The sequence below is a fragment of the Typopeltis vanoorti genome, chromosome 3 (genome assembly GCF_054136105.1).
Source record: "Typopeltis vanoorti isolate ZY-2024b chromosome 3, IOZ_Tvanoo_1.0, whole genome shotgun sequence".
Lineage (NCBI taxonomy): Eukaryota > Metazoa > Arthropoda > Arachnida > Uropygi > Thelyphonidae > Typopeltis > Typopeltis vanoorti.
Window position 1 is genome coordinate 4668761 of NC_143551.1, and position 21144 is coordinate 4689904.

At 36.9% G+C, this 21144-nt stretch overlaps 1 protein-coding gene across 1 annotated transcript in view; it reads left to right on the plus strand.

Annotated features, from left to right (window-relative positions):
* Positions 1–338: 338 nt before the first annotated feature.
* Positions 339–21144, plus strand: part of LOC150107875 (ER lumen protein-retaining receptor-like) — a 78009-nt gene continuing 57203 nt past the window's right edge. Inside the window, exon 1 of the mRNA XM_090415402.1 lies at positions 339–472. Coding sequence (XP_090271528.1) covers positions 382–472 — 91 coding nt within the window. The 5' untranslated portion in view covers positions 339–381. The remainder of the gene's footprint in view (positions 473–21144) is intronic.

Genomic DNA, 21144 nt, shown 5'->3' on the forward strand with positions numbered 1-21144 from the left:
CTATTCTTAGATTCTTGGGTAGAATCTGGATTGTTCTGTATCCTCCCCAGTGAAATTGTTGTTTAAATGATATCATGTTTTGACTGTGTATCAGTTATGTGAATAAATAATAATAATCAACCCTTGATTCTCTCCTTCCTTCTATCATATGCTCTCTAAGACATTTGTAGTTTTTTTTTTTTAGTGTGGCATTTTTTATATCAAAATTCCTATTTTGATTTTCCATGCTGAATTTTGAAATTTTGAATCGAATATCGGATCACGACTTTATTTTGTGATTTAATTAAAATGAACTGTGTGTTCATTGCAGAGGGAGCTTTTTGCTGTACACAGTAGGCTGCATGGCGTTCACGTTCTGATGTTTATTTAACTGTGTAAAAGATGAATATTTTTCGCTTGGCTGGCGATCTTTCACATCTTTTTGCAATAATTATTCTTTTGACTAAAGTATGGAGGACGCGATCATGCGCAGGTATAGTTGTAGTTATTTTTAAAAGCGTAAAAAAAAATGCACTTGATTTTCTCCCCACATTGCGTATGACAGCTTTTTAAAGCCAACCGGCGGAATATGCATTGAATCCAACTCTTTTGTCGTATAATTTCTTTTATCCTAAATTTATAATTTTAGGTGATCAGCATTTAGCTTAAGGGTGATAAGTTGGGTTGATGCTAATTGTTTAATAAGGATAAAAGTACATGAGCTCAAGTATGATCTTTTTAAGCAACGAAGTTAAACCCACCGAGAACAGTTAGATTTGCCTTAGTTTTTAGACCATCAGTCACTAATACTTGTACTACTATTAGCATAATGAATGTTTCTTTATTGTCATGGATTCATGATACATTTTTGGTAAAATATAATCCTGAAAATAAATTAATAACCTACTAAGGGGTAAAAAGTGAGAGAATCAAAAAGCGTCAAAATTTGACATTCGTCTGCTTTAATAAATTTAGTTTAATCTTTTATCCAAGTGTAAGCAAACAAATTTTGCGCCTGCAAATATCTTGAGGACTGAGGTACAGTGGTGCAACTCTCAGCAAAGGTGGACCAAGCTCTCGTCACTCCTTGTCTCAGTATCTCCCATAATGCAAAGCACATCTCCTTGCGGACATGTATACTGCTATGCATTAAGGGAAGGGCCACTACCCAGACCGGTTTCGACCTTTATTGAGGTCTCATCAGTGGGAGGCAGACCCAAACATGGAGAATATGACCTCTCCTATTGCTTCTGCCTTAGTATCTCCACATTTGGGTCTGCCTCCCACTGACGAGACTTCAATAAAGGTCGAAACCGGTCTGGATAATGGCCTTTCCCTTAATGCATAACAGTATACATATCCGCAAGGAGATGTGCTTTGCATTATGGGAGATACTGAGACAGGAGTGATGAGAGCTTGGTCCACCTTTGCTGCGAGTTGCCTAGTGTTGTATCACTGGACCTCAGTCCTGAAGGTATTTTCAGGTGCAAACTTTGTTTGCTTACACTTGGATAAAGGATTAAACTAAATTTATTATAATCTAACTAACTGCAAAATAAACTTCCAATGTCTGCTTTCTTCGTTTGCATTACAGCAAGGAACGTAGTCAACTTGATGAGTCCTTGGACTCCATGGGGATGTCACGTAATAATAATAATAACTTTATGGAGCATTTAAACCACATTTCATTAATTGCATAATTTGCCTTATGGGGGAAAAAATGCAAAGAAAATTATATATGTAAAAATAAAAATGCAAAGAAAATCATATATTTAAAAATTTCTGGTAAGCTCGAAAATAATTATTTCCCCCTCTCATATTTCTGTTTTACCATGTGCCATTTATATTTTTACCACTAGCAAAATGTATATTGCATGGCCTGATAAGTGTTAGTAGTTTAGCTATAACTCAAACCAGAAATTGTATAAATATGTCTGATTCTTCTTCTCTGCTTTATTGGGATAGGCCGAACCTCTCATGGATGATGAATTACCATCTTCTCCTTTCATGTGCAAGAGCTCCTATCATCTTCTGCACACAAAGCTTGTAACATCTGTAACCATGTTAATCATTGCCTTCCTCTGTGTTATGATCATTTCATGTGCCTATCCAGAACTCGATGTACAAGTCTCAAGATCCATTCTATATGACAATCTTCCAGTTATTTTTGTTTGATATTATCCATGATAGTATGTCAACTCTGTATGTCATAACTGTCAAATCCATCTAATTTATCATTTGTTTTGAATTCTGACTAGTGTTATTAATATGTTTGATTACTATTTTGATTAACATGTCTAGTGTTTTATTAATTTTATGGAGACATTTCAAAGGCTAACAATTTTCTTTCAGCATCTTTTCTAATGGTTCCATGCCTCATCTCCATAATGGGCACTGAGGATGATGATTGAATCATTTATATTTACTTTCAATTACTGTGATATATTCCATATTTTCATTTTCTTCTTTCACAATTTCCAAAATGTTTGTAATTTAGTCATCCTTATCCATCTTATTGAGATTCTGTATTTAATTGTTGCAGTATCATTTAAATAGTGTTAAAGATCAATTGCATTGCCAGGTGTGAGACTACTGACCCTTAAGGGGCATGAAAAAATTTAATGTTTCGTCTCTAGGGCAAGGTTTCAGTTATTTTTACAACATGGGCAATTACACTGAGTCTGTAGACTCAGTGAGAATGTTATGCCTTGTACAATATCTATCAAACTTCACTTTGAACTCATTCATTGTCATTGTGCACACAAGAGACTCTGACAACTTATTTCACCCATTCACTCTTCTCCAAGTGAAAAATTTTGCCCTCAGGTCATTAACCACTCTCTTGCTTGATTTCCAAGAATTTCAGTAATTTGTGTCTCAATCATATCACTGTTTTTTGCCTATCAGTCAATTTCTGTAAACCATAAATCTTTAACCTATGCTGTTAAGGTGCATTGCATAGACCTGCCACCATCTTGGTCACTTGCCTTCATCATCAAGAAACCTAGGTGACCAGATCTGGGGGTATTATTGAGGCCTTATAATGAGGTATAATAGCCTGCTTATCTCTTTTCATCAGGGTGTTCAGTAACCAAGTAATCTGATGAGCTGTTTTAGCTAATTTTGTAGTATGCCTTCTAAACTTCAACTGCCTATAAACTAACGCTCACATAAGCAGAGATAAGCAGGTTATACCTCTTTACAGGGCCTTGGTGATACTCTATCTTGGCTACTGTGCACAGATCTGGTCACTGGGATTTTCTTGGGAATGAGAAGGTGGAGAGGCTCCAGAGGCTAGTGACCAAGATGCTTGCAAGTCAATGGAGTGCACCTTATGAGGATAGGTTTTGTGGATTATAAAAATTGATTGACAGGTGGAAAAGGGGTGTATGATTGAGACAAATTACTGAAGGGTTTTTATTTAGGTGATGTGGATATGAGGGTTGTTGATGGGATCTGTGTGTTGAGGCTTAAGTGCTGTGAGGACAACATATCCTGTTGGAGGTTTAATGGAATATAATCAGCACTGGGAAAGGATTAAAATTAATCTTAATGCTTCCAGTATTTCGTCTCAGTCACTGAGACATCTTCAGGGATTACAAATAACTTTTATAACAACATGCTCAAATACAATACTAAGTGAAACATGCGGGTGAGTGATTCTAAAGTCCTATCTAAGTGGTGTACCCTCTATGGGCGTTTATAGGTGACCTAGGAGATAACGTGGGATCTCTGATAATTAATGTTTCCCAAATTTTAGGAAGTTTCATGCAACCGTATTTATTTAAATTCAGTTGAATTCTGAGTGCTGCTGCAGATTCTAAAAACAGTCTTTCTTTTTTGAATTTACTATAGTGGGGCATGGTGGTTTTACTCCAGGAGATCCAAAACATGGTCTGCAAGGCCAGATTGACCACAGTCATGATTACAGATGTATTATTTGTGTTCTTGTAGATGGATGGGTGCTGAACTGCTTGTCTGTTCAAAGTAGCCTGCTTGCAGGAACAGGGTACTTGATATACTGCAAGTACTGAGAGAGGAGGGAGCTGATCTTTGGTGGAATGGATAAGGGTAGTAAGTATCGGTGGGACTTAAACACTGTTTGAGTGTTGCACTTTTTTAAGGACCTGGCTATTTTTTTCTTATGTGCCACGGATGGTGATGGCATTTTTGAAGCCCTTCTTGAAGAGTTGGCCAGGAAACGGGGGAGTAACTGATTATTTTTTAAATTCTGTAATCACTGTAGCCATTGGAAATATTATTACAGTATTTTATCTCTATAGAAAATAAATATCAAGATGGTGGCAAAATATTCTATATTGTTGAAGCTTAGAAATGGAGGAAAGAGTGCTGTAAAAGGAGTTAGAAATGACAAAGGTGACATGAAAACGGGAGAAAAAGATATCCTTGAAGAATGGAGTAATTACTTCGAAAAATTGCTAAATGAAACAAGCAGTGATAGTACGGTGGTAAATAACACTCAACAGGCATACAGTCAGTAATGCATATCCATACTTGAAGTAGAAAAAGCCATCAAATGCTTGAAATGTGGAAAGGCAGCAGGAGTAGATGATATTTGACCAGAAATGCTGAAGTATGGTGGTATAAAAATCTTACAGTGGCTGCACTGTAAGATTTCAGAAGGTCTGGACAGAGGGGCAAATTCCTGATGATTGGAGTAGAGCTCTCATAGTGCCCATATATAAAAAAGGGAAATAAAAACGAATGTGAGAATTACAGAGGTATTTCCCTACTGAGCATTCCTGGTAAGATTTATGCCAGTATACTTGAGAAATGGTTGAGAAGAATTGTGGAAGAAAAGCTTGGTGAAGAACAAGCACAAGCTGGATTCAGGCCAAATAGAGGCTGTCAGGATCAGATCTTCACTTTACGACAAATAGTGGAGAAATCATGGGAATATAACAAAGACATATGACAAGGTGCCAAGAGAGAAGCTATTCAATACGCTACAGTTATATGGTGTCAATGGGGCATTATATCCAGGAGTGCGCCAGCCATATGTGCAATGTGTGCGATGCACACAGGCACCAGGATAGTAAAGGTGCCAAAGAGGAGGAAATACTTAAAAAAACATTTTTTTAAAGTGAATTTTTTATTGGAGGCAGGGGGGGGGATAGGGCACCAACTAAAGTTTTGCACACAGGTGCCGGACACTACAGGCGTGCTACTGGGTATAGGGGCACCAACTAAAGTTTTGCACACAGGTGCTGGACACTACTGGTGCACTCCTGATTATATCAAGCAATACTTAGTCTGTATTTGAGTTGTAAGTCAGTAGGTAGAATTGAAGTACAGGAAGATGGTTTAATGTTAAATCTGGTGTGAGACAAGGATGTACATTATCTCCTCTGTTATTCATTATTTATATGGATCATATTATGAAGGAAAGTAGTATTAAACATGATATCAAAATTGGAGATGTTAATATCAGCTCTTTGCTTTATGCAGACGATGTTATCCTTCTAAATAAATCCACTACAAGTCTGCAAGATTCCCTGACTAAATTGAATAACTGTTGTAATAGATATGGTATGAAGGTCAGCAATAAAAAGACGAAGACAATGAAAATAGGCAGAATCGTTGAAAATGTCAACTGCATTGTGAACGGAGAACCTCTGGAACAAGTAAAACATTTCAGCTACTTAGGCACGATTTATAGCGAAGATTATTATTATTATTACTATTACGGGTATCTCCATGGAGTCAGTAGACTCATCGCGGGAGACCCAAACTAGCAAAACAATATCTGTCATATCTCTTCTTGAATTCATTTACAGACAAAGAGCTCACAACTAAGTCAGGCAATGAATTCCACTCATTCACCACCCTTCAGGCAAAAAACCTTGTTCTGACACCTTTGTTAACCACACTGTTCTTTAATTTCCAGAGATGGCCTCTTGTTCTTCCATCACTATCACACAGCTGAAACATTTCCCCTGCATCAATCCTATAAAAACCTTTTAGTAATTTGAATGTTTCTATCATATCCCCTCTTCTTCGCCTATCAACCAATCTCTGCAATCCACAAGCTCTCAATCTATCAATGTAGGGAGCATTTTTTATATCACTCACCAACTTGGTCACTCTTCTCTGAACCCTCTCCACAGCCTCCTCATCTCCAAGGAATCCAGGTGACCAGACCTGAGCACAGTAATCCAAATGTGGAAGTATCAATGCTTTATAAAGGGGAATAATAACCTCTTTATCTCTGGATGTCAGTGTGTTCCTCAACAACCAAGTAATCCTATGTGCAATCTTGGACACCTTAGCAATGTGTCCTCTGAACTTCATCTCCCTATCTACCAATACCCCTAAGTCCCTAGCCTCATCAATCTCTTGGAGTACCTTTCCATCGATGTAGTACACAGCTGGTAATCTTTTAATCCCAAAATGCATGACTTTACACTTTTCCACATTGAACTGACATCCATTTTCTTTTGCCCATTTTACCAGCTTATTTAAATCCTCCTGCAAACTTTCAACATCAGCTTGATTTTTTATTGCACTACACAACTTTGCATCATCAGCAAACAACTGAATATCTCCCTTTAAGCCATTTCCTATATCATTTATATACAAATTAAACAACATTGGCCCAAGCACAGAGCCCTGAGGCACACCACTGGTCACCTGCCTCATTCTGGACTCGGCTCCTCCATACACCACCTTATGGTATCTCTCCCTGAGCCATTCTCTTATCCATATCACCAATTTAATATCCATTCCCATCTGCTCCAATTTGCGTAACAGTGTTCTATGGGGTATCCTGTCAAAAGCCTTAGCAAAATCCAGAAGTACCACTGTGTAGCCAGTTCCTTTGTCCAACTCAGATGTTATTCTATTATGAATAGTTAATAGATTGCTAAAGCAGGATCTACCTTTAACAAAACCATGTTGGCCTCTATAGAGTATCATATCCTGATCCACCCATTCTTGAATTTTGTCTTTAACCAACTTTTCCAATACTTTTACCACTACTCCTGAGATGGTGATTGGTCTGTAATTCAATACCGCAGTTTTAGAGCCACCCTTATGCAAAGGAACCACTTTGCCTAACTTCCACTCCCTAGGGACCATACCAGAGTTCAAACTTAAATTAAATATCCAGGTAAGAGGGGTTGACAATTCATTTGCACATTCACGCAACACCCGAGCTGATATTCCATCTAAGCCTACTGCAGTGTTTGCATTTAAGTTTTGCAATATATTTAATACCTCTGATTCTTTAGCTTCAATTCTCACATTTGGTATTGCTATAGGTGTAGAGATATCCTCACTTGGGTGATAGACTTTCGAGAAGTGATCACTCAGTAACTCGACTATTACATCTGATTTTGTCACTTCAATACCATCAGCACCCACTAAGGTTATCCTTCCGAAGTCATTCTTCCTCTTACTTGCCACATAGCAGAAGAACTCTTTGGGATTACCCTTGATCTCTTTGGCTAAGGTCTTCTCATAATCTGATTTAGCTTTTCTTACTATGCTGGTAACCTTCCTAGCTTGAGCCTTGTACTGCTCATGGGTGTCCTGATCGCCCTTCTCCTTGTAAATTCTCCATAACATTTTCTTTTTTTGCAGTTCAAGCTTGATACTACTGCTCATCCATCTAATGCCTGCCTTGTTTGACCTCCTGACCATGGGGACACAATCTGATATTGCTTTCCTCAGATACCCGCTGATTTTATCCCAAGCACTGCTAACATCTTTCCCTTGCAATATGTTCTGCCATGGGATGGCTGCAAGCTCACTCCGAAGCTTGTTATAATTGCCTAACCTGTAGTTCCGTACATACCCCTTCTTAATAGAAAAATCCACAGATTTTGCAACCTCCCAAGTCAATACCACATGATCGCTTTCACCAACTGGAGGTAACGAGAACACCTTACTTATGCATATAAACTCTGAACCAATAACCAGGTCCAACACTCTCACACCACGTGTCCCTTCAGTTACGTGCTGTTTCAAGTAATTATCTCGTAGAAGATGTGTGAACTCCATTTCCTTTTTGCTACGTGATATTTCCTCCTTCCAATTGATATCACCATAATTAAAATCCCCCATAATAATCACTAAGCCTTCACTCATTGCACTAAGTTGCTGATGCATGAATTCAATATCTCCCCCCCGTACTCCCTGGCCTATAGCAGCATCCAACTGTATATTTGGTTGCGTTGGTCACTATTTCGCACCAGACTGCCTCAAATGAACTCTCATTCAAATGTCTATCATCATGATATACTACTTTCTTTGGCTGCAACACATCAGCTATCATCAACAGTACTCCTCCTCCTGTTCTATCTTCTCTATCCTCCCTGAAAATACTGTACCCATCATATTCAATTCCAGTGACCACATCTTCTGCTGACAGCCAAGTTTCACTAATGCCTACAACTTTTGGTGAGATTTCACTGACTAATGCCAAAAATTCTTCTCTCTTATTTCAGATGCTTCTAGCATTGGTATACAAAAATTGCAGATTCCCTCTAGATCTTGTACCGGCTTTAGAACTGATATATAAGTCACTAACTACCGTAGTCCTATGTCGATTTTTATCCCCTCTCTTCTGCAATTTATTCTGCCTATAAGGATCAATAAATACACAATCAGTGCTAAAGTTTCTCTCTCTTACACTCAACCTTTTCAATATTAGTTTCCCTGCCCAATAACTTCAACCTGTTCAGAAAACAATAACTTCTTCAATCGCTTATGTCCTTCCATGTTAAGATGCAGTCCATCTCTAGCATACAACTGCCTTTTTCCTTCAAACACACTCCAAACATCAACAAACTCCAGACCTCTTTTTCTGCACATTCTTGCAATCATATCATTCATTATCATTGCTTGTCTACTTAACTCGTAATTGTCAAAACGAGGCAGCACACACACTATTCTCCTATTGACACTTTTCCTCTTCACAATATCTAATAATGTTCTTAAATCTTTTCCTACCCGATTTATACTACCTCTCAGGTCATTCGTACCCACCATAACTATCATCTTGTCTGTTTCATGCCCTCTCTTTATTGCTAAAGCCACTCTTTCTATTGTCCCATCAGCCAAGCACTCCTCATGCATACCACTCTCCATACCCTTAATCATAGAATCACCATATATTTTACCACTCATAACTTCATTCAAGTCCACACTCATGGACTCATTCTCTACACTATTCAGCATGACTCTCCCAGCTTCATTACTCAACTCTCTATTACTTACCCCCTACTCTCACTACATCTCATTTCTTCTAGGCCACTTGTGATTTTATTATGTTGACTCCCAATCACTCCCATACTATTTATTACTGAATCATTAACCAAAGACTCACCCATATGTAATCCTGTTCTAGTTACTTCAGCTAAAGTAATCTCTATAGTCCTAATTTCTCTGTTTAACACATTAAACTCAGGTTTAACTTCCAGTATCTCCTTACCGATCACTTCCACTTCCTCATGAAGAAGATGAAGGTCATTTTTCATTTTCATAAACTCCCGCCGAAGTTCTTCCGCTACGGTCCCGATGTCAGCTTCCATTACTAAACGCTCCAGCCTATCCCGACACTTCTCACATACGTCGACATTTTCCTTCTTCTCATTTTGCCAGACCGACCACAGATCCTTCACATTTTTCGGTGCATACATATAGCAGTTTCCGCAACGCATCCATTGCGAAAAATCTAACGCTGAGCCAGCCTTTCGTGTAGTAGTAGAAGTCCTGCGCGCCGCTGACGTACGTTTCTTGTTGGACGCCATCTTTATACATTGATATAGTGAAACAAACAGCAGTGAAAACACAATGTATACAACACAGTTCTAAACAATAATACCACTGAAGGACACTTGTTTCTAACCGATGCACAATTGCAGCACAATTTGTGACAAAAAAGCCACACTATATTTAACTTTAAAAACACGTTTTCTAGACTAGCTAAACTCGACCGCCACATTTATCCAATTGGTATCCAATTTATCCAATTTATCCAGATGGTAAATTAAATATGAAAATAGACAACAGAATCAAGAAAGCTGGTATGGTAGGAAGTCAATTGAATAAATTCATATGGAATAAGAGAGAAATTAGTCGGAACACTAAATTAGCTGTATACAAGACAGTGTTCAGACCAATTTTAACTTATGGATCTGAGAGCTGGGTCAGAAGTAAAACACTTGACCAAAGACTAGAGACCACAGATATGAGAGTCCTGAGAAAGATCAGAGGCGTGAACAGATGGCATCAATGGCATTATCATATTAAAATTGAGGATATTAGGAAAGAACTTGACATTGTCAGCATCCAGGAATGCATTAGCAGAGTTAATCTCAGGTGGTATAGTCACTTAAATAGAATGGGAGAGGAAAGATTAGCAAAACAAGTGTTCTCTGCCAGGTTGGCAGGAAAACGACCTAGAGGAAGACCAAGATATAGGTGGATTGATACAGTACAATGTGCCTTAGATGATAGAAATATAAGATATGATAATGTTGGAGTCTTGACAAGTAACAGACTGATTTGTAGATAGGAAGTTAGTAATGATGTAAATTTTTCATGTAGTTCTATCATATCCTGTACACCCCCTTGAGGGCATGGCAGGAATTTGATGATGATATACACAAGACAGTGTACATCATCATTTTATCTCCTGTAGCCATTCAGAAACTCTTCCACCACCATCCCTCTCAACAATATGGCATTATTAAAACTCTAACCAACAGAGCCTAGAAGCTTTGTTTTATTGGAAACTCCCTTTCAACCAAACTCAACCACATACACAACACCTTCCTTTCCAATGGCTACAGCGATTATTAAATTAAAAAAATAATGAGTTCCTCCCCCAGCCATCTCTTCAGAAGGACTTCAGAAATGTCATCATCATATCCTACATCCTTGGCACATCAGAAAAAATAGCAAAGTCCTAGAGAAAAGTACAACCTCCACACAGCATTTAAGCCACTTAAACTTACTAACTTTATCTGTTCCACCGTGCCTGGAGTATACAGAGTACCCTGTTCCTGCAAGCTGGCTTACTTCGGACAGGCAGGCAGATCAGCAACTATCCGTCTACAAGAACACAAATCATACATCAGTAATCACGACTATGGGTAATCTGGCCTTGCAGACCATATTTTGGATACAAACCACAGGATCTCCTGGAGAAAAATCACCATGCTCCTGGAGAAAAATCACCATGTAAATTCAAAAAAGAAAGACTGTTTTTAGAATCTGTGGTGGCACTCAGAAATCAACCGAATTTAAATAAATACAGTTGCATAAAACTTCCCAAAATTTGGGAAACATTAATTATCAGAGATCCCATGTCACATCCTAGGCCACCTATAAACGTCCATGAAGTTGTTGATGGAGAGATACCAGACAGTAATTTATTCAGGAGTAGTTCAGCAGAAGACCAGTCATTCGTGGTATGACTGGCCTTTTACTGGACTTGATGAATCTAAGGATTCCATGGAATTTTTCCATGTAGTATCAGTAATAATAATAACAACACTAACACCCTGAAATCGATGGTTTTATCAATTTCTTGGAGTACAGTTTCATCAGTATGGTAGAGAGTTGTTAATCTCCCCACCCCCCATATGCATAACTTTACACTTTGCTATGTTAAACTGATATCCATTCTCCTTTGCTCATACTGCCAGCTTATTTAATCATTTTGCAAAATTTTGACATCTTTATTTTATTGACTATTGCTCTACTCAGTTTTGCATCATCAGCAAACACTGAATATTTACCTTTAGGTCATTTTCCTATATCATTAAATGTATAAATTACTGTATTACATTAATGTATAGTGGCCCATATACAGATCCTTGTGGCACACCACCAGTGACTGGCCTTCTACTGGACTATTTCTGAATAAACTGTCTGGTATCTCTCCATGAACTACCCTTGTACCCACATCACCAACTTCATATCCATCCCTATTTGCTGCAATTTATTTGTCAGAATTCTATCTGGTATACTGTCAAAAGCCTTTGCAAAGTTTAGCAATATCACTGTGTATCCTTTACTTGTATCCAACTTAGCTGTCACTGTTTTATAAAAGGCAAGTTACTGAGCTATGGCCTGCCCTTCACAAAACCATCTTTCCTATTCCTGTATTTTTCCCCTTAACCCACTTATCTATTACCTTGACCACACCTGAGATGTTGATGGGGCGATAATTTGCTACCTCAGTGTTTGAGCCTACTTTATGCAGTGGAACTGTTTTCTCCTTTTTTCTACTCCTTGGGACCAACCCAAAGCTCAGACTTAAATTAAACAATGTGGTTAAAGCAACTGCCAATTCCCTTTATCATCAAAGCTCTGCAATTCCTGTGCGCCCTCTTGTAATATCCAAGAAGTTACCATCTAATCCCATTGTTCATTCTATTTCCACATCAACTTTTGCTGTTACTGTAATATCTCCACTTGGATGATATACATTTGCAAAGTGATTATTTAGTAATTCAGCTATTTCATCTGATTCATTTACCTTCTTACCATCAGCATTCTTCAGAATTATTCCTCCATAATCATCTTTCTTTTACTTGTCTCATACTGAGAGAACTCTGAGATTACCTTTGGCTTGCAGTGCTAATTTCCTCTCATACTCTGATTTTGCTTTCCTTACCATGCTATCCTGAGATGTACTTTGTACTGCTCATGTGCCTGTTGATTATTTTTCTCTTTGAATTCTCTCAGAGATTTTTTTTTTTTTTTTTGTAGCTCCTACCTAATAATGCTAATCATTCATTTAACTCTCCACTTAATTTATCTTCCTGACTCTTGGTATGCAGTCTATTTTATTTTTATGTGGCTCTTACCCATGAAAGGTTTATTTATAAACCTATAGTGCATTCTTACCATAGGTGGGATAAGGATTATTTTCCCTCCTTATTTTTAATAATTTTATAATATATTTATTATTTAAGTTAAGGGATATTATATCCCATATTGTTTCTTAGCCGAATAAGAAACTCGAAGAGTTTCATGCCGAATATAGAAACTATATAAAGATCAGCGATTCCAAGCGCAAGCAAACGCTTGGAATCGCCGAACTTTATATAGTTTCTATATTCGGCATGAAAATCTTCGAGTTTCTTATTCGGCTAAGAAACAATATGGGATATAATATCCCTTAACTTAAATAAGTTAATGTCGCCTTTGACTCTTCATTATAATTAGATATTTATTTATTTTTCACATAGTCTGGAAATCCTGCTCTAGAGATCTAACATGGAACTTTTTCATGCCACATCATGTCTCCAGTAAGCAGGGCAGTGGTCTCACACTGGACTAAGTTCATCTACCTAAAGATGATCACAACATCCATGCCCATGGTGGAATTTGAACCTCTGACCTATTGATTGGAGAGCAGGTTTGTTAATCACTTCACCAACTAGGCTTGCAAATACTGGCACTTCCCTCAAATACTCCTTTACCATCTCCCATGCACCAATAACATCTAACTCTTCCAGTTTCTCATGACATGGCAACAGTCTCTTGAGTTGTCATACCAGCCTTATAATTGCATATACTTGTTGAATTATGAGGCTCTTAAGAGCCTCATAATTGAATCCCCTTGAATCCCCTTTTAACTGAAAATTTCACATATTTAGCTACCTCCAGGTCAAGACCACATGATCATTCTTATCAGTTGATGGCAAAGTGATCATCTTGATTACAGAGAAATCCTCTGTGTTCTGAAACTCCTGGTACCTTCATCACATGCTGTATTAGGTAATTATTTCTTAGTAACTGCATAAATTTCATTTCTTTCCTCTTTCCAGTTTATGTTCCCATAGATGAATTCTCCCAAATAATTACTCACCCTCCACTCATTGAGTGTATTTGCAGTTGCATAAAATTCACATCATCCTTTGAATCTTCTGGTCTATAGTAGCAACCAACTCTATGTTTTTCCTGTTGACCTCTATATTATAGATGGCCTTAAATGCACTATTTTCACCTCCAGTTGAACTCCCACTCTTTTGGGCTGTAGTTCATCAGCTATTAACAATATCCTTCACCCCATTCTTTTTTGTCTGTCATCCCTGAAAATATTATACCCATCACATTCTATCCCACTAATTATATCATCTTCTGTCAGCCATGTCTCACTAATACCTATAACATTTGGCCAAGAGGAACTAACAAATGCCCCAAACTCCTCCCTCTTGTTCTGCATGTTCCTCTGGCATTAGTGTACATAAAGCACAATATCCCCCCCCCCCCAGGCTGACAGCTATCTTTATTATTTATACTAACTATTCCAATAAGTTAGATAGGGCTAAATGGCCTCGCCTATTCCCCGTATACGGGGAGTAGGCGAGGCTGATTTTTTTTTAAAAACTATTCCATTCTATTACCAGAAATGCTAACTTTGGCATTTTTTGTACTTTCTCAAACTCGCATGCCTGATTGGTATCTGTAGACTAACTCAAATAGCTCTAGTTTCTGTGATTTTGCACCTCCAATCTCTCTTCATTCAACAATAATTTTTCCAAATTCTGAACACCAAATGCATTTAAGTGCAAACCTTCCATCCACCTTGTATAAGTCCTTTCATCCGTCATTCATTTCACTCATCTACAAACTCCACATCATTCCTCATGCATATTGGAGGAATGATGTGGAGTTTGTAGGTGTGTGAACTTTGTAGACTTTTCCACTTTGCATAGTCTGTGCATTGACTCATTTACTATCATGGTCCTCTTTCTTAACTCATCTCTATCATGGCATGGCAACAGATTCACTGTATTAACTCTCTCTCTCTCTCTCTTTTCTGTTTTGCTACTTTTAGCAACCCTGTCATGTCCTTTCTCATACCATACTTGTCTCCTTTCAAATAATTCATTTCTTCCAAAACAACCAACTTTTCCATTTTGCATTTCCACATTCTAATAGCCTCATTAACATTGTTAATCTTTGCAACCAGGAAGCACAGTTTTGTTACTCATTAAGCACACCTCTTATCATGGAATCACTGCACAGAATTCTCTCTTTACTTTTCCTTTCTTGTTTAGTCGTATATTCCTTTCTCCTTTCTTGCACCTCTTCTTCCTTTTCTTCTCAGTCTTAACATTCGACAGACATTTCTGTATTTGTTCAAGCTCATGCTTCTTGTGAAGGACTCCGTGTGAGTGCACTGTCTCCCTCATTACAACCAACTCGTCATTCTTTTATATTTCATGTTACTGTTCTTTTGATTGTCGTTGTTACACTCACTCACACACACACACACACACACACACACACACACACACACACACACACACACACACACACACACACACACACACACACACACACACACACACACACACACACACACACACACACACACATTCACTCTCTCTCTTTCTTTCTTTCGCTGCTCCATTTCACATATATTCACTCATATCCATGTTATGATCTACTGCTTCAATCTCTCGATCTAAACAGCATTTCTGATGCTTTTATAACCTTTTTTGCATGCTCTCACCATATCTTACTTTTGAATCAGAATCTGTTCACTTTCTGTGAAGATTACATTTCACAGACATTACACTGCATGAAATCCCACATATGAATTACTTGAACAAAGATGCTTTCTTTGGACATGCACTATTCTTCTTGGTATCAGTGCCATGCTATGTAACTTACTCTCATCATCATCATCACGAACCATGGGCTCACTGCCCATTGATGTCCGATGCCTGCCTCACTATCTTCTTCCACCTTTCTTTGTCCAGTGCACAGTGTCGCAGTTTTTGTACACCCGTTCCACACCAGTCTCTTATATCGTCTATCCATTATCTGTATGGTCTACCTCTTCTGTTTAAACCATTCAAAATACCAAACATAAATGTCTTTATCTTCTAGTCCTCACTCATTCTACAGATGTGTCCAAATAATTGCAGCTTTTGTTTTATAATCTTCTGCGTTAGTTTTCTAATTCTGATTTTGTTTTGGTTGTATCTTCTGATAGAGCTCTTCATTGGTGATTTTCTGTACCCATCCTATTCTTAGAATCTTCTGTAACAAGTTCTTTCAAATGCCAAAATTCTTTTTCTTGATTCCTTATTTATTACCCATGTTTCAGATCCATACAGTTCACCGCTGAAGATGCATGTTTCCAGTACGCTTAGTTTTGTTTGCAGGCTGTCACTTTACTTTTCCAGATGTTATCCATGGCCTTCAGATTTGTTCTTCCCTTTGCAATCCTGATCTTTATTTCTTTTTTACAGTCCAAGTCATATGTCAGTTTACTTCCCAAATATGTGAATTGTTCTACATTTTCTATATCAGTTCCATCCACTTGTATCTTTTGTTTCATGTTCTTCTCACCAAATATCATTGTCTTTGTTTTTTCCAAGTTCATAACAAGTCTAAATCTCTTCCCTTCCTCATTTAACAGTTTCAGTGTTTTTTGTAGTTCTCTTTCGTCTTCTTCAATAATAACAATGTCATCTGCAAATCTCAGATTGTTAATTCTCATTCCGTGTACAGATATTCTTTTGGCATCTTCCTTCAGTTTGTCCATTGCTCTTTCTAAATGTGCGATGAAAATGCTTGGTGATATTGGGTCTCCCTGTCTAGTACCTCTGCTTGTTTTAAACCATTTCTCCAAATCATCATCTATTCTGACTGCTGCAACTGCATTCTGATAAATCTTTTAATATAGCTATTAGTTTTTTATCAATTCCATAGATTCCTGAACTGCTAATGTCAGTTTCTTGTCAATACTGTCAAATGCCTTTCTGAAAATCAACAAAGCAAGTATATATATGTTTTTGTTTTTTCTCTTAGCTTTCTCTGCTATTAACCTCATTGTCAAAATCCTCGAATTGTAGTTCTATCCTTCCTAAACCCTGCTCGTCTGCAAGGTATGCTTCCAATTGTGTTCTCAATCTTTTTGTCAATATGATCATCATCACTTTACCAAGGTGACTTATCAAGGCAAGTGTTCTATAATTTTGACATTCAAGCTTATTTCCTTTCTTGTATAATGTCACTAATATTGATTTCACCCCCTCCTCTGGCATTTTCCCTTCTTTTCATACCATATTACATAGTTGATGCATTTTTGTAACCATACTTTCACCACCTTATTTAATCATTTCTCCAGTAATGTTATCGTTACCAGGACTCTTGTTGTGTTTTAGGCCATCCTATTGCTTTTTCTACCTCTCCTCTTAAAATGTCCATATCATGCTCATTACCTGGTGAAGAATTGAAACTGCTTCAATTCTTCAGTCAGTTTCCCAATGCTATCTGAATCTCGTTTTTCTTCATATAACTCACTGCAGTATTTTGTCCATCGCTGCACAATTTTTTCTTTATTCATCAATACTTTGCCTTTTTCATCTTTAATTCTGATGTAACCTTTCTTATCTTCAACATTCTTTTCTCCTGTACTAATTTCATTGTTTCTTGTGTAATCCATTTCTTCTTGATCTTCTCTTCTTCTGGTACTGTTTCTTCAACTGCATCTTCTGTTGCCTTCATTACTCTTTTCACTCGTAAATTCGAGTGAAAAGATTCTTTACATTCTTCCTATTTCTGCTTCACTTATTCGTGCTGTATCTCTTCTATTCTGATGTTGGAGTTTATATTTCTTTTTTAATTTCAACTTGATGTTTGCAATCACTAAACTTTGTTCCGAGTCTATATCCACTCCTTAAAAAGTTCGACATTGCTGTATTGATGTTATCCATCTTCTTTTAATCATAATCATATCAATAATGTTTTTGGTTTTCCCATCATTTGATTGTCACGTCCATTTTCTACACTCCTTTTGTTGGAATTTTGTGTTACAGATCATCATCTCATGGTCCACGGCAAATTCTAACAGTTTTTCACCTCGTTCATTTCTTTCTCCAAAACCATATTTTCCCATGACTCTTTCCCAACCATCATTGTCTATTCCAACTTTGGCATTCCAATCTCCTTTAATAATTAGCACATCTTGCATTGGTATTGTTTCTATTGTCTCTGTCAGATTTTTGTAGAATAAGTCAATATCCTCATCTGTGCTGTTAGATGTGGGTGCATATATCTGGACTATTAATATGTTGAATGGTTTTGCCCAAAATCTTGCTACTATGATTCATTAATTAACTGGTTTGTAGCCTAACAGTGCCTCTCAAGCACTTTTGCTAAGAAGGAAGCCAACTCCTGCTTCATGCATGGTGTCATGTCCTGACCATATTACTTTGCATCCATTGATCTCTCCAGATGATGTCCATCTCATCTCTGCCAATCCTAGTATATCCCACCGATATCTCTTCATTTCCTCATGAAGTAGTTCTAATTTTCCTGACTTACTCTACTCTACCATACAGTATAACTTGTATTTAAGGACAAAATTAACCTAAATCTAATTAACCACAATGTAGTCTACATATAATTCAATTTCTAACTAATTTTGCTAGGTTTATTAAAACAACTCAGATTCTGGAAGCATTCTAACCATAGAAGAGCTGCTAAATGCCCAGATGTAAAGTTTTTTATGTAAAATAATTAAAATAATAGAAAAAATTATAAAAATTAATAAAAAAAAAAAAATCCTACTATAGCTTTATAACTTTTTGTGGGTGGGAGTCACATAAAAAGAATTCTAATCAGTGAATTTAAGTAGACAAAACATATTCACTTGTGTGTTACTTGATTATTTAACATTATTCTTGCTTCTTCTTTCTTCCATCTTCATTATTTTGACTTCTTGATATTAATTGACATCTTATATTTTTTACAGGTTGTCATCATCATATTCGTGATAAGTGCCATTGGGGCTGTGGTGTATAGAATACTGTAACAGGACTAAGTTTATAGTATTACTAATTTCAATCAAAATTTTCATCCAAATTAATTGGTTATGTATTAGCACTCCAGTATTGTCATCTCTTAGATTTCTGGCTTTGGAGGCATTTCTGACTGCATTAGAGCACCTAGACCATCTTAGTCTTATTTTTCTGGGTCTTTTTCATGCCATCTTGGCATCAAATACCTATTTTCCTTTCCATTCTGTTTAAGTGACCATTCCATTTCAGGTTAGCTCTGCTAATACATTCTTGAAAGCTAACAATCAAATTCCATCTGTTCACACCTCTAATTTTTCAATGAAATTTTATATCTGTGATCTCTAGTCTTTGAACATCTGGTTTATTTTTAATCCACTCTTAGATTCGTAAGTTTATTGGTTTGAACAATGTCCTGTATCCTATATACGTCTAGTTTAATGGTTTGGCTAATTTCTCTCTTATTCCATATAAAACTTATTCATTTGGCTCCTCACTATACCAGATTTCACCAGATTTGCTTGTTTTGTTGTCTATTTCCATATTTAATGTTTGCCATTTTCACTAGAAATTCCTACTTATTTTCACAGATCTTTGTCTTTTTATTTATAAGATAATATTATGTTAAGAAGGGGGTGTCTTAACTACAAAGTAGGTGATTATGACAAACTGAGGGATCAGCTTAAAACATTGCCATGACATAAGGATTTGGAGAGGAGAAACATTAGCCGTGCATAGGAGATAGTCAAATATATATATATATATATATATATATATATATATATATATATATATATATATTTGCTATTTTTTAAAAATAAAAATAACAATCTTATGTACAGGGATGAACCAGCATTGATTCTCTGCAGTCAGGCAGAGAGTTTACATGCTCATTAATTGTTGAAGTAAGGTATTATTACAAGTCATATGATAATAGCAGTTATTATAAAATGATATTACACATTACATGCAAATAACAGTTATATTATAGGATGATATTGCAGCTTAATTGAAAATAACAGTTACTATAAGAAAATATTATAAATTTACATAAAAGTAAGTTATATGATCATTATCACACTGTGCTGTTAAATAACCAACAGGAAATAATCAAAATAACTAAATGACCAACAGGAAAATCTTTTCCTTTCCTCTTTTTTGGGAGGGGCAATGATGTTACTTCTAAGTTGAAAAGTGGATTGTGATGCTGTCACCCTGCTCAGCCAGGAGTTGATTTCATTGATTCCAGTCTTGGTAGAAAGATTCTTGTCTGTGGTAATGATGCTTGTGTAGGATATGACTGTTTAAAGGCTGCAAGGAGATGGTCAGCTTCCTCTCTCAATGAAATTGTTAGGCTGTCTGGTCTTGTGTGTCAGGAGGATAAATCAGGCAGGAGTTAAATGGATGAATAGCAACACCAAGCAGGGTTGCAGAAAAAGAAAAAGGTGATCAGCAAGTCCACAAGCAGTACAAGGCACAGGCAAGAAGGGTGACCAGTATGGTAAGGAAGGCCATTGCTAATTACGAGACATTACTTTTCAACATTACAGTTCAGCTCTGGTAGAGTTCCAAAGGAGTGAAAAGAGAGCAAAATAATTCCCTTGCATAAGGGAGGTTCTAAGACTGCAGTAGCAAATTATAGACCAATCAATATCTCAAGTGCTGAAATGTAGTGATAAAAGTACTGGAAAAGTTGGTCAAAAAGAGTTCAAGAATGGGTGGATAAAAGTATGATATTGGATGAGGGGCAACATGGCTTTGTGAAGGGTCAGTCACGCCTTAATAATTTACTATCTTTTTATAACAGAATAATAGCAGAATTGGATAAAGGAAATGGCCATACGGTGATTCTGCTGGATTTTACAAAGGCATTTGACAGAATACCACATAGAACTCTGTTATACAAATTAGAATAAATGGGATATGACACTGGTTAAGTGGATAAGAGGAAGGCTGCTGAACAGTAATTTAAAAGTGGTATATGGAGGGACAGAATCGTAGCAAAAACAGATGACTTGTGGTGTGCTACAAGGTTCAGTGCTGGGACCATTGCTATTTAATTTGTACACAAATGATATAGGAAATAACTTGAAAGGAAATATTTGGTTGTTTGCTGATTATTCAAAATTAGGTAGAGTAATAGTTAATCAAGGTGATATGGAGATCTTGAAGGAAGATTTAAATAGGCTGTCAGTGTGGGCAGAAGTGTCAGTTCAATGTGGAGAAATGTAAAGTTACGCATTTTGGGATAAACAGATTACAAGCTATCACTTAATGGCACTGTACGCCATGAAATAGAGGAAGCTGGAGATTTAAGGGTGGTGGTATCAGAGAGTTAAAGTTTAGAGGACATATTGCTAAAGTT